The sequence below is a fragment of the Arachis stenosperma genome, chromosome 5, assembly GCF_014773155.1.
Source record: "Arachis stenosperma cultivar V10309 chromosome 5, arast.V10309.gnm1.PFL2, whole genome shotgun sequence".
NCBI lineage: Eukaryota > Viridiplantae > Streptophyta > Magnoliopsida > Fabales > Fabaceae > Arachis > Arachis stenosperma.
Window position 1 is genome coordinate 124,269,287 of NC_080381.1, and position 14,820 is coordinate 124,284,106.

The 14,820-nt window shown below is 36.9% G+C and overlaps 1 protein-coding gene across 1 annotated transcript; it reads right to left on the reverse strand.

Annotated features, from left to right (window-relative positions):
- Window positions 1–13,634: 13,634 nt before the first annotated feature.
- LOC130981314 (protein MAIN-LIKE 1-like) lies at window positions 13,635–14,521 on the reverse strand. Its single transcript, XM_057904911.1, has 2 exons — window positions 14,444–14,521; window positions 13,635–13,997 (listed from the first exon to the last, which is right to left on the reverse strand). Exons 1-2 carry the CDS (start codon window positions 14,513–14,515, stop codon window positions 13,635–13,637), a joined length of 435 nt encoding a protein of 144 aa, XP_057760894.1. The 5' UTR covers window positions 14,516–14,521.
- Window positions 14,522–14,820: the final 299 nt, after the last annotated feature.

The window sequence follows — 14,820 nt, forward strand, 5'->3', positions numbered from 1 at the left end:
GAACCAAAAAGTTTCAATATTTCAGGTGATAGGGATTGTGAGGTTCAGGTTTTTTGTGTCACGTTACCCCTTTGGACTAATGAGTAATGACTACTTAGTAATCATATTTTTATTTTTATTTAAGCATTTTAAAATTTAGGATCCCCCAATTGCATAAACAACTTTTAAACAATGAGGATTCTCTAAATTTTAGACGTTTACCTTTAATTTAGTTAAACAATAGTACTATCTAATCTATATCAAAACTTCTAAAGTTTTATTTTAAAAATTTAGATTACTATATATATATACATATGCAAATTGCAAACCAATCTTAGCTAAGGTGTGCTTTTGAAAATATTAAAATATAAATTTTTACTTAACTTTTATAATATATTCTAAGAGTACCTTAACAAGTGTTTTGACAAAAAATATTTATTTAACAACAAATTTATTGTTCACATATAAGTGTAATTTCTTTTATAAATTTGATTAAAAATATATGTTAAGAAAGAAAAAAGAAAAGTTTTTATTAAAAATTTATGTTTTATATTTTTAATACATTTTTAAAATATTAAATAGATGAAGAAACATTAGAGCTATTATTTTTAGTATTTTTAACAAATACTACCTTAAATAAATGGGAATGAATATTGGAGTAAATAGATTATAAAAATGGGAATCACATTATTATTTTCCTAAATACATATGTTACCTAATTTTTCCCCCAATGGGTTTATTTTCTCAATGCAAATTTTATGATTTATCACTATGATCAACCACTTAATGAAAATTTAAATCATTGAAGGCCAAAAACATTCAGGTAATCATGCTAGTGCTACACTAGGAAAAAGAGCTTGAAGTCTCATCTTCTCATTAAGATGCAGGAAGCAATTAAGTAGAAACAAGTGTCTACCCATAAATGCCGAAAGTTGAAAATGCAAAGACACAACAAAAGGGAAAAGAAGAAGAAGTAGTAGAAGCCAAATTTGAAAAGAAAGGGGCGAAAGTGCAAACCCCGGACTGCAAATCCGGAGAACAGAGCAATCGATGGGGGAAATAATTGAAATTTGGAAGAAAAATAAAAAAAGAGAGAGAAAATATGATGAGATGAGATGAGGAAAACGACAGATTTGGCCCACGTCAGGTATCTAATCCTAAGCAAAGAGGGGGAAAAGAGATAAGCGTTTAGGATCGTAATCAACGGGTAGGATAAGTTCCCAATGGAAATAATAAATCATCGGCGATAAATCAGAACCGTCCAAATTACACAGATCGAAATAAACTTAAAATAAAAACCCTTGATTTTGCTCCCTAATTTGTTTTTGTTACTTTCTTCTTCAGCCTCCTTCTCCATCTTCTCCATTTCCCAATTCCCAATTTCCACCCCCACACACACTCCATTTTACAACAAAACCACCTACCCTTCACTCTCTCTCTGTAATAAAAATCTCATTTTCTCTCTCTTTCTCTCTCTACATTTTTTTTTTCTTTCTTTTTTCTCTCTCTGCCGTAAATCCACCCCATCCATCTCCAATTTTCGAATCTACCCCTCCCTTTCTCTCTCCATGGACCCATCCTCGATCCCTCCATCAGCAGGTCCGGCCACCAACACCCTCCCCATGCCAACCATCCCCGCCACCGTGCCCTTCCTCCAGGAGCCGAACAACCACTCTCCTCCGCCGCCGGCCAGCACCGGAACGAACGCTGCTCCCAGCCACCCTCCCTACGCCGAGGTCAGCTGAATTTCGCTAATTCCTCAAAGCAAAACCCTGGGTCCGGTCCTCTAACGGTTTTGATATTGTTATTGTTGTTGTTGCAGATGATATACACGGCAATCGAAGCGCTGAAGGAGAAAGAGGGTTCGAGCAAGAGAGCGATAGCGAAGTACATAGAGCAAGTGTACAAGGAGCAGTTACCACCAACTCACTCGACTTTGCTCACTCACCACCTCAACCGACTCAAGAACAACGGCATGCTTCAAATGGTCAAGAAATCATATAGGCTTCCTAGATCTGCTGACGCTACCGACCCTAACCCTTCTCCTTCTGGGTCCTCCAGGCCCAGGGGACGCCCTCGTAAGGCCCAGATTCAGTCCCAGCCCCAATCACAGCTCCCCCAGCTTGAGGCACAGCCTCAGCCACATCTGGCTGGGAATGTTAATGTTAATGTCCCTCAGCAGCAGCAGCAGAATGCTGAGCCTGTGTGGGCCGCGCTAGGGCTTGCAGATGAGCCTGCGGTGCAGCCTGGCTCGGAGCTGAAGAAGAGGGGTCGTCCGAAGAAGAATGAGGTTGCACCAGGTGCTGCGGAGACGCCAAATACAAGCCTGGCTGTTGCTACGCCGGGTCGGAGAGGGCGTCCTCCGGGCTCGAAGAACTCGAAGAGGAAGCCTGGTCGTCCTCCGAAGGCTTCGCCTGCTGGTGGTCCGGCTGCTGCTGCTGTGGCGGATGCTTTGGCTTCTGGCGGGCCTAAGAGGCGTCCGGGCCGACCGGCCAAGAATCAGCAAGTGGCGACTCCTGTTACGTTCGCTGCTGTTTCTGATCCTGACGCCGCTGTGACTGCATTGCCGCCGGCTCCCGTGGTTGTGCCTGCCGGTGGTGTTCCTGTTGCTGGGTCTCCCAGGCCCAGGGGACGCCCGAAGAGGATTCTTGGTGAGGCTGTCACGGGGGCTATAATTCCTGTTGCTGTCGGTGCCACTGGCCGCGGAAGGGGCCGCGGACGTGGACGCGGTCGCGGTTACGGCTTTGGTACCTTCGGACGTGGACGTGGTCGCGGGCGTGGAAGGCCAGTTGGCCGCCCGAGGAAGGTGATGTGTTTTTCTTGCTGTGTTGACATGAATCATTCTTAGTCTCTGTGATTTTTCTGTTTTTTTGCATTGTTTGAGTAGTTAAGGCGTTGTGTTTGTGTTAGATTTATGAGCTATATTTGGAGTAAAGTTTGGTTTTTTAGGATATTTATGCTTTAAATTCTGTACTGGATTGGTTGCGTAAATAGTATTTAGTACAATATCTTCTTTGACTTTTATAAATGTCTTATGTTTCATTTTTGGGGGGGATGTTTTGAGGGGATTTTTACCTGTAATTGAAAATGATTTATTTTCTGGTTTTTCTAACTAGTGAATTTTGGAGAAAAAGAAAAATAATGATTTGTAAATTTCTTGGTTACAAGTTATTTTTTTATTAATTGTGTACAGCTTACTATTGTTTGTTTTAATTTCGTTTATTTATCATTAGAACTTTATGTAGAAAAAAGAAAATTGTAAATGATTTTTATAAGACATGCATAATTTCAGATGAACGAAATTATGCAGTCTGAAATTTGGAATGAAATTATGCATACTTTCAGTCTAAAGAGAACGCAAAAGTTCTATATGAAACTCTTTGTTGATTTAAATTTGTTTTTTTTCCAAGATGGTTTATATTCGATGTTTTGATTTAAAATGTTTTGGTTATTTATATGTTTTTCTCTGTATTTTATATTTTAAACGTCAAATGTATGAGCCCGAAAGTTTGTGTTTTTTAGGGATGAGTAAAATATTTGTTCCGGACTTTGTTTTACAATAAGCATTTATTTCCTAATTCTCAATGACTAAAGCTAAAGCATTTGTTTTCCTAATTCCAAAAGAAACTACAAGTCAGTCATATATATTAATTTTCAATGACTTATGAATTCTGTTTTTCTGTTTGGGGGCCTTGCATGGAATTGAAGTAGAGAATGATATTTCCTCATAATCACGCTTCTAATTCAAAATAAAGTTAACTATTTTGAAAACATAAAAGCCAGTCATTTATTTATTGCCTTTTTTTGTGTTTATACCTTTAGTCAATTGTTTACAACTATTTTGTTATTAAAAACATTCTGGTTTTAGTACCAGGATACATTTTTGAATATATTCCTGGCTTCCTGCAGTTTTACTTTATTTCTTTCATTCTTTGGTGATGTTCACTTTGAAGGTGATTTTGGCTGAAAATGTTGTGGTAATATGTCTGTGTAAGAGATTTGAATTTTTTGTTTAACTTACAAGTTTAATGTCTATAACTACTGTGAAGTTAATTTAACATGACCGATTTATGCAGTTTGAATTAAGGAACTTTTTTATATATAAATTTTACTGGTTTTGTGTTGAGTTGAATTGTTTTAATTACTTTATTCATTTTTGTTACACATTTTTCTCTGCTCCTTTCTTTTTGAGTTTGTGGAAATTGTTTGTAATCATATTTTTCACACTTTCTGTTTCATCATTTTGGTGGATAGGGAGCAATCTTTTTATAGTTGCTAATGTTTTTCTTTCTCAGTTCAAGCAATTGTTCTAACATATGCTAGATTTAACGAACTTATTTCTTGTGAATTTGTGTTTTGGATAATTTAAATAAATCAGTATCAGACTCATTCTGTGAGTGATATTTGTTTTTTTTTCTCTAAAGCAGTCTAATTAGTATTTCACTTTCATGTTTTTTTTTTGGAGAAATAATTACCTAGAATTACAAAATGAAACAGGGAGGGTTAATTCCCCCCCTTCTTTTTTTGGTTTTTCAAGACTCAATTTCTAACAAATAAAATTGCTTTCTCAATTTATGGATTTAGCTCTCTTTTCCCTCACTTTTTTGTTGTTGCCTTTCTTTTCTTTTCACTGAATTATGTGGACTAATAAAATTAATATTACATTCCAAAATCAGTTTTGATTCTTTTTATAATTTTTTATATAAGACATTCTGTAGTTTTATTTTTGGTTGGTAAACTTTCATTTGAAGGTTATCGTTACTGCAAGGTATATCTGTTAAAAAATGCTTGTTGACATGCATAATTTCATTAATTTGATAGTAAATTCTGCTGTTTGGAACAAGAAATGAATGGTTCATAGAAAAGTATGTTGAAGGCTGATGTTTGAAATTATTTTTATTCTCTATATAATTGAATTTTCCCCCCCTGTATTATAAGCTGAAACGTTTGATTTACCTTATTATTGCTACTTTTATACTTTTCATTTTTAGGTTTATGATGCTTATTCAGTTTTTGTTTGCATATTATGTTACATTGCCAATATACTTTTTTATTGTTAGAGTTATTATATCTGTGTTATGATTTATGAGTTAAAAACATGAAATGCATGAATTTATCAATTTACTTAATTATTCTTGCTTGTTCTAACTTTTCTGTGTTTCTGTGTTTCTTTTTTTTTTTTTAGGGTGGAGGGAATTAGGATGTTGTGGAGATTGTTCTTGTTTGCATATTATGCTTTCCAAAGTTATTACTTTTCTGTTGAAATGAACAACATGAGTTAAAGAAATTGTTCTTAATTTTGTATTTTATTGTATCAGTTTATTGCCAATTAATATACTTAAGTTTTTAGTGTTATAAAGTTGAAATGTTTGATTTGCTTTGTTTTTGTTAGCTGTCCTTTTAGTTTTTGGGTTTTTGATTTTGTAAATGTTGGCCGTGTGAAAATTTCTATTGCATTTTTTTTGTGCTAGTATTATTTCTATTGCTTCTGTGTCATGAATTGGAATGTTTGAATTGCCTTGTTGTTACCTCTCTCTCTCTCTCTCTCTCTCTCTGGTTTATTTATTTTTATAAATTGTTCTTGTCTGCACAATACACCTATATTGGATAATTTTTCGTTGACAACATACTTAACTTATTATTTGTGTTATGAGTTGAGATACTAGAATTACTTTATTATTGATACTTGTCCTAGATGTTTCTGCATTTATAGAAAGTGTTCTTGTTTCATATTATATTGTATAAGTTATATTGCTAATACAGTTATCAAATAGTTTCTTTGTTATGCAGTAGTTGTTAGGCGTTTATTTCTTGTTACAGTTTTTATTTCTGTCTATACTAATACAATTTTGAATTAATTATCATCTGACCTACTTTCTTTTCTGGTTTTCTGAATTTTGTAGAAACTTTTCTTGTTGTATATACATCATTTTTTATTGCCAATATAATTTCCAAAGTGACTGTGTTTTGACTTGAAATGTTTGATTTATTTTGCTCGGTTTTCTCAATTTATAAAAATTGTTGTTGCATATATAAGCCAACTTTTTTTTTGAAACTTCCCTTTTATTCTAAATTTGAAATCCTAAATGCTAATCATCAAATTTTAACCATAAAAAATACATTTACAATAAAAAATTGATTAACTTTTGCTAATGAAAAGTTGCTTTTCACTTTTCTATACTTATTCATTGTGATATTATTGTTACGTTTCCCCTTATTTCATTCGGATTTCTGGATATATAGTAATTATTTCTTGTTTTCATATGTTGAGAATCAATTTTACAGCCAATATACTTTCTTTCGAAAGTTATTATTTGTTTCACATTGAAATACTTTATATGCTTTATTGTTGGCTGGGAAAAGTTTGGTCTTCCAAGGTTTTTTTTTTCCTTCTCCTTTTTCTGTTTGTAGAAATTGCTCTTGCGACCTATTCATTGCAATATGTTTACTGCCAAGTTCTTTTAAGATATTATTTCTGTATTGTAACATGAAATACTTGAATTATTTTATTGGTATTGCCTGCTCTTCCTTCCCTCTTCCCCCTTTCCCCTCCTTATTTACGGAAATTGCTCTTGTTTATAAATTACACTGCATTAGTTTTATTGAAAATATATTTAAAATTATGTTTGTGTTATACTTGTTGGAGTTTTTATTTCTGTCTAGAAATTTATGGATTCTTTTATTGTTTTCTGTCCAACCTTTTCTCGTTTTTTAAATTTATGGAAATTGTTCTTGTTGCTAATCACGTTTTTCTTCTTTTCATTATTTTTACTGCCAACAAAAAACTTATTTATGTGATGAGTTGAACTACGTGAATTACCTTATTTGTTGTTCCCTATTCCCCTATTCTAACATTTAGGGTTGCTGAAATTATAGAAATTGCTCTATCAAGCAATATTGTTTATTGGCAATTATGTCAGTTTTTATTTCTGTGTGATACTTGGTAAAGATTTTATTTTTGTCGTATAAGTGCAAATTGTGAAATACTTCAGTGGGTGTTAAAATTATTACTATCATCCTCTCAATTATTACGTTTCTTGTCAAATAGATTTTTCTTTAATTGATATTGTGGGTATTTTACAAATTAAAAATTCATACTCAATAATATGTACAAAAAAGCACTATTTATGACTGTATATTAAAAAAAGTTCCAATAATCTTTTGTACTAAATAAGCAAGCTTTGTGTACTATTTAGGTATAATATTTCAGAGAATATAATTTCTTGAAGAGTAATGCTAAGGAATTACATTCTTTCAATCAATATCATCTAATTTTTTTAAAATTACTTTGCTAATTTTAAAATTTTGACACTAAATCATAAACTCTTGACAGTAAATTATAAATCCTAAATTCTTAAAAGAATAAAATTTTTAGAATTTAAAAAGAAAAGTTGACTAATATTTGACTAAATAAAAGTTAATCCCGAGGACTTTTTCTTTTTTGAAACATGTTTTTTTTTAAACTTTGAGTTATTGACTTATTGTTATGTGTCTTATGCTTTTTTTTCGTTTTTTTTTTTAAATTTTTGGTTACTTTTAACACTTCAACTAAAAAACATTAGCTAAAAGACCAATACTTTTTTTTCTTGTCCAATTAGTTTATTATTGTTACCTGGCCTAGGCCTTATGTTTTTGCCATTTCTAAAATTTGAATTTAAAGACTAAAATACTTATCATTTTGATAACATTTTTTTCTTGTACAATTAGTTTATTATGATGTCGATAAAAGTAGATTACTAGACACGTTAGTACTTATTAAAGTTTTTGTGTACATGTATCATAGTCCATTTTTTGGAAGGCAAGTTTTTTCCTTAATTTCTATTGCCAATTTGGTTATTCAAGTATGAGTTAAAATCCGAATTACCTTGTTATGCTTACGGTGTCATACTTTTTTCTTTCTTTCCACCCCTGGATCATTTTTATTGCCAATATAACCCCCCCTCTCTTTTGAGTGGGTGTTTTTGTAGTTGACGAAATTGTTTTTGTTTCCATACTTTTTATTGGATAATTTTTGTTGCAAATATGCTTTCTTAAAATTACATATTTTATTTGCTTTTCATTTTTGTTTTATCCTTTTTTGGGGTAAGTTTCTATATATTTTTCTTATTTGCATATATTCATTTGCATTACTTTTGGTGGGATAGGATATAATATTGGCGGGTACTTCACAGAATGAAGATCTCCGGAGGAAGCTTGAACACTTCGTAAGTTTGAACGTTCCTTCTCTTTTTATTTATCTATTGTTTATGGCTTTAAGCCGTGGAAACAGCTACTGATACAATTATCAGGTTAGGCTGCGTATATTATACCCTTTCAGGGATCTTGCGTTAGCGCAGGATACTCGTGTATTGCAGGCTGTCCTTGTATTTATTTATTATTAAAAAAAGGCTACATTTTCACATTTATGATGGTCATAATTTTGCAGCAAGCAAAAGTGAAGGAATCTCTGGCCGTGCTTAGGCCTTACTTCAACCATGAAAGTCCAGTAACTGCACTTGCAGCACTCCAAGAATTGGATGTACTGGGAACTATGGACCTCAATGCACCCCTAAGAGATGAAACTATTCCTCAACAACCACAGCAGCAGCTGCCTCTGCAGCAGCAGCCGCCACCAATGCAGGCGTCGCCATCACCACCACCGCCGCCTCAACCGCACCAGCAGCTGCCACAACCACAGCTCATGTTCCCGCAGCAATTCCACCAGTTTAACCTGCCGCAGTTCCAGCAGCAGCCACCGCAGTATCAGCACCAACACCAGCCCCCACCCCAGCAGCAACTGTTCCATCCATAGGGATTCCGGCAGAAGCTAGGAACAATGACGTGATCCTAGACCTAAATTTGATTGTGAAACAACTTGTACAAGTGTTTGTTTAACAAGGCATATTATGAGGGTAATAGATTCGTAAATCAAGTAGGGAACTTAGTAGTACTGATTTTTGTGTTTGTTGTTGTGCATCTTTCTAGATTTACCCTCCTCTTCAAGTAATATTTTAGATTTTAGATTACTGATGATTCTGTTATTCAAGTAATATTTGTTTGACTTTGACACCTTACTGGAGTTACATTATTCTCTTGCGTATGTTGGGTACCATTTTAAAGCTCCTAGTCTGATCTCTATCCCTCCCACTTTCTTTCTCCTTTTTCTATGCTCTTTTCTATTATTATTATTATTATTATTTAGTAGTATAGTAAGCAGTAGTAGTAGTGTTATTTCTTTCATATGATATAGTTTTATAATCTTAGTTTCAAAATTAAAATATAAGGTGACAACAATTAATTCTTCCAATTTATTTTATGGCATGGGTAAATATAAACTTCAGCTATATTTCATTGAACCTTATAACATTATAACTCAAGTGTGTTTATTATGTCATAATATATTTATTTTTCTTCTTTTAAATCTTTTATAGTCAAATTTCATAAACAACATAATCAAATTAGATTTACATTAGATTTCCATGTATAATCAAACTTTACATACAGCACAATCAAATTTCATAAGTTATATTATCAATTAATATTTACATTTAGGAACAACATTTGATTATTATGGTGTGAAATAATTTGATTATTATGATAAACCCTATAAACTTGATAAACCTGGTTTTTCTGTTGTATTTATGATAAACTTGATTATTATGTTGTGAAATAATTTGATTATTCGATAGTGAAATATTTTATTATTTGGATGGTTGATTACTTGCCTAAAATAGAGTTAATAATCCCTAAATTTACACTTGCGACTAAATATGATATTAAGTTTTAATTTATTTAATTTGGTCTCACAACATAGCGTTTGTGACTCATTAATTTTTGACATTATTTTTGTCAAAAAACCGTCTGACGATTATTCTTCTAAATTTTCTAACGATAATTCAAAATGGCAATTCAAACTTTCTTTTACCTTAATTTGCTCCCTTTGAAGCATTAAACATTCGCTTAAGGATTTTAAAGACTCCTTAAAAAGTAAATTGAAGGAAAAAGTTATAATTCTTATGTCAGATAATTGTTAAAGAGTCTAACATATATGATAGTCGTTCGTCTATCTCAATACATTGTTAATGGTTTAAGAACTAACATGAGTTACAGATATCAAGTTATGAAATTAAATTGAATTAATTGAAATTTTGAGGTTTAAATTAAAACGTGAATTAGTGACCAATTTAAATGTTAACTCGGTAAAATAATATATATGTAATTATAATACATAATAAATAGGGTAAAAAACCCAAATGAGCCAAGGAGAGCTCAAAATTACCTAATTCAGCCAAATGAAAAATCAATACGTGAATCAACCAGGACGAATTATTATATAATTCGAATCAATATGATTCGAATTTGATTTGCATGTAATTCGAATTGATATGATTCGAATTACTAGGAAGCCAACAACTGAATGAAGTTCGAAACAACTTGTTTCGAATTACACCAAGATAATTCGAATTTAGTTAATTCGAATTACTATGAAGGCACATTGTTAAGTAATTCGAATCAACTTGATTCGAATTACTAGGTTAGGTTGTGACACTACATAATTCGAAACATATAGATTCGAATTATATATATATAGTGCGAGCCAGGCCTGTATATATATGCTGTGAACTCATGTTGCTCTCAACAAAGAGGTGAGATGGCTAGTGAGGAGAGTTTCCTAGTTCTGGTACATTACAGAGGGTCGATTAAGAGAAAAACTCGGTCCGGCGTGAAGTTCACTGATAAGGATCCCCTATGTATTATCGTGACGCCGACAACCACCTACGATGCACTTGTTAGCTCTGTGCTGGAGAAGCTGGGTGTTGAAGGCGTTAAAAGGGTCAAGAAGTTTTTCTACCGCATTCCAACAGCGGTGCTCCATGACACCGTGAAGTTTGATTGTTTCACAATCGGTAGTGACGAGGACTTGCAGGTTATGTTTCTTTCTCGTAGGCAGTTTCCCGAGGTAAGGACACCAGAGCTGTTGGCAAAGTTGGTTGATGTGGTATCTAGCTCGGGTGGTTCAAACCGGAATGCCACTACGATAGCCGCGGTTGCCGGCTCGAGCTCGAGACCTGCTGTTGCTTCATCCTCTGCTCCTGTGTATGAGCCACCGATGCAGCCTGTTGCGTCCCTTTCGTTTGCCGTTGATCTGAGCGGCAATGTTGGAGACGAGGTTCGGTATGGGGAACATATTCCCACCGAGGTACATTGTCCCACACCGGCTGGTGTTGGTGATGGTTTGTTTGATGATCCAGATGACGATGACGTGGAGCCGGATATGATCGCTGATGAAAGCGGCGATGATGTTGGAACTACTGTTCCGACAAGGGCTACAGGTGGATCTAGTTCTGGCACACAGCAGTATCCACCCCATTTTTCCTCATTGGACCTGGATGCCATGCGGCAGGACGACAATGCTCTGCAGGCCTCAGGATTTGGTGCTAGAGATACCGAGGGGTCTGCCGGTATGAACGAGTTCCAGGTTGGCCAACAATTTCAGGATAAAGATGAGGCGCTGTTGAGTGTGAAGACGTACAGTATCCGCCGAGGGGTCCAGTACAAGGTCGTTGAGTCTGACTACCGCAGGTATGTGGGAAAGTGTTCTGAGTTTGGGAATGGGTGCACATGGCTAATTCGGTTGAGTCTCCGACAGCGAAAGGGTATCTGGGAAGTGAAGCGATACAACGGACCGCATACATGTCTTGCCAGCTCCATCTCCAGCGACCATAGGAGTCTGGACTACCATGTCATATCCACCTTCGTTATGCCGATGGTTAGGGCTGATGCAGGTGTGAACATCAAGGTGCTCCAAAATGCCACGGCCGCACACTTTGGGTTCAGGCCTACGTACAGGAGGGTATGGATGGCGAAGCAGAAGGCCGTTGCCGTGATATATGGGGACTGGGACGAGTCGTACAATGAGCTCCCTAGGTGGGTTTTAGGAGTTCAGCTGACGATGCCTGGCACTGTAGCCGTCCTCAGGACTTGCCCTGTTCGAGTTGGGGGACAGGTTGACGATTCTCAGGTTTATTTCATAGGCTGTTCTGGACTTTCCCCCTTGTATCCAGGCATTCCGTCATTGCAAGCCTTTGGTGAGTATTGATGGCACCCATTTATATGGGAAGTATGGGGGAACACTGCTAGTCGCCATTGCACAAGACGGAAACTCGAACATCCTCCCCGTGGCATTTGCACTAGTTGAGGGTGAGAACGCTGAGTCATGGTCTTTCTTTCTTTCCCACCTCCGTGAGCACGTGACACCTCAGCCGGGTCTGTTAGTTATTTCAGATAGGCATAACGGCATAAAGGCAGCCCTCGAGGCTCCGGATGGGGGATGGCTACCGCCTGCTGCGTACTGGGCGTTCTGCATTCGACACGTTGCAGCGAATTTTGCCTTGACGTTCAAGGGAAAAGATGCCCGGAGGCTTCTTGTTAACGCCGCATATGCCAAGACCGAGGTGGAGTTCGACTACTGGTTTGACATTCTGCGCTCTGAGAATCCGGCAATGTGTGACTGGGCGAACCGAATCGAGTATTCGTTGTGGACACAGCATTGTGATGAGGGTCGGAGATTCGGGCACATGACGACCAATATTTCGGAATGTGTCAACTCAATCCTGAAGGGGGTTAGAAACCTCCCTGTTTGCTCCCTGGTGAAGGCCACATACGGAAGGCTTGCTGAGCTATTTGTCCGTAAGGGTAGGGAGGCCGAGGCTCAGATGGGTACTGGACAACAATTCAGTCAATAACTAGTAAAGTGTATCGAGGCCAACCTGAGAACAGCCAGGCATTTCACGGTGACTGTTTACGACAGGGATAACTCGGAGTACACCGTTGCTGAGACGACTCCGACAGGCTCATTCTCTCTTGGTACGTACAGGGTCTCATTAGGGTCTAAGACTTGTGATTGTGGATACTTCCAAGCACTTCATTTTCCCTGTCCGCACGCACTGGCATGCTGTGCTTATTCACGGCTTACATGGCAGCCTTACGTTCACGAGGTATATCGCCTTAGTTCCGTTTTCGGTGTCTATCAGATGGGATTTGCCCCTCCCATTCCGGAGGGTTTCTGGCCACCTTATGCCGGGCCTACCGTTATACCGGATCCGAGTATGAGGCGTGCGAGGGAGGGTCGTCCTAGATCCACAAGAATTCGAACCAACATGGAGAAGCAGATCCGAACCGGCCAAAGAGATGTGGCCTCTGCAGGCAGCCAGGTCACACCAGGCGTAGTTGTCCACAAGCCGCAGGCCCCAGCGGGACTGCTAGAAATCAGTAGGCGATTTGCTATGTATGTGTTTGTTTCTTATTGTATTAGCACTTGTCCTCTATTTGTTTATAACTTTTAATGTATTACAACTTGTATGGAACAACTTTGTTTCGATTGTGTAATGAAACTTGTTATTTGTACCAAATATTTCTGTTGAATGTCTTTTAAATCATTGAAATTTATAACTAGAACAAACAACATTATATCATGGTATGACTGATAACGAATAACATAACATGAAACTATAAATCATAACATAAAAGTAGAATACATCGACAAACAGCTGCGTACCCAATAACATCATGATGTAGGCCCGGGCAAATCGCCTAACTGTCTCTTCATCTGCCCCATCTGGACACTCTGCGAATGTCTCCTGAAACCAGGTGCAGTTGACTGCGAATTTCTGCACCTAGTTCTCCGGAGGTAAAACACCGAGCAACTCATGGAACCACTGCCAAGCAGGTCTCCCACCCTCAATGTAAAGGTGGAAGTCCGTAAGGTAACCACTAACATAGTCTCCGTCGACTGGCAACCCCAGCTGGTATGCGACGTCCTGAAGCGTGATAGTGCACTCTCCGAACGGCATGTGGAAGGTATGCGTCTCAGGCCGCCACCTCTCGACGAATGCGCTGACTAGGGGCTCGTCTAGTCGGAACCATCTGTCGTTCAGTCTCGCAAGATGGTAAAGTCCCGCCATCTGCAAGTACGGGACATACCTCTCATCAAGACGCATCCCCTGTTGCCGCCTAACACTGGATATGCAACGACGAGGCTGGCCAGTACATAAGCCGCATAATTAGAACAGATGCACAAACCACTAAATTAACAAAAACCATTAACAAAAACCATTAACAATAAACCGCTAAAACAAAAACCATTAACAAAAACCATCAACAATAAACCATTAACAAAAACCATTAACAAAAACCATTAACAATAAACCGCTAAAACAAAACCATTAACAAAAACCATTAACAAAAACCATCAACAAAAACCACTAGCCTACACTATTTTCCTAAACCGTTAACAAAAACCATTAACAATAAACCGCTAAAACAAAACCATTAACAAAAACCATTAACAAAAACCATCAACAAAAACCACTACCCTACACTACTTTCCTAAACCACTATCCTAAACCACTAACAGTAACATAAACCATTATAAAAAACCATTAACAAATACCGTTATCATAAACCGCTTACATAAACCACTAACCTCGTCGTTGATCACACCGGCGATATGAGCTACTCCATCCAAACGATAAAGCCTTCCCGGATCGTCCCCCATCGACAGAAACAGCCGCTCTGGTCGCACTCGTACTGAACATTGGTCTTTTTCTCTGGGATTTGGTGGGGTTGGAGACTGAGAAAGTGATTCGAATGAAGTTGGCTCGAACTCCTTTTATAGCCGAATCCCTTGTAATTCGAATCAACTTGATTCGAATTACTATGCAACTCCAATTTCACCTAATTCGAATCAACTTGATTCGAACCCCTCTAATAGCCACTTCTCCTAGTAATTCGAATTAACTAAATTCGAATTATCTTGGTGTAATTCGAAACAAGTTGTTTCGAACTTCATTCAGTTGTTGG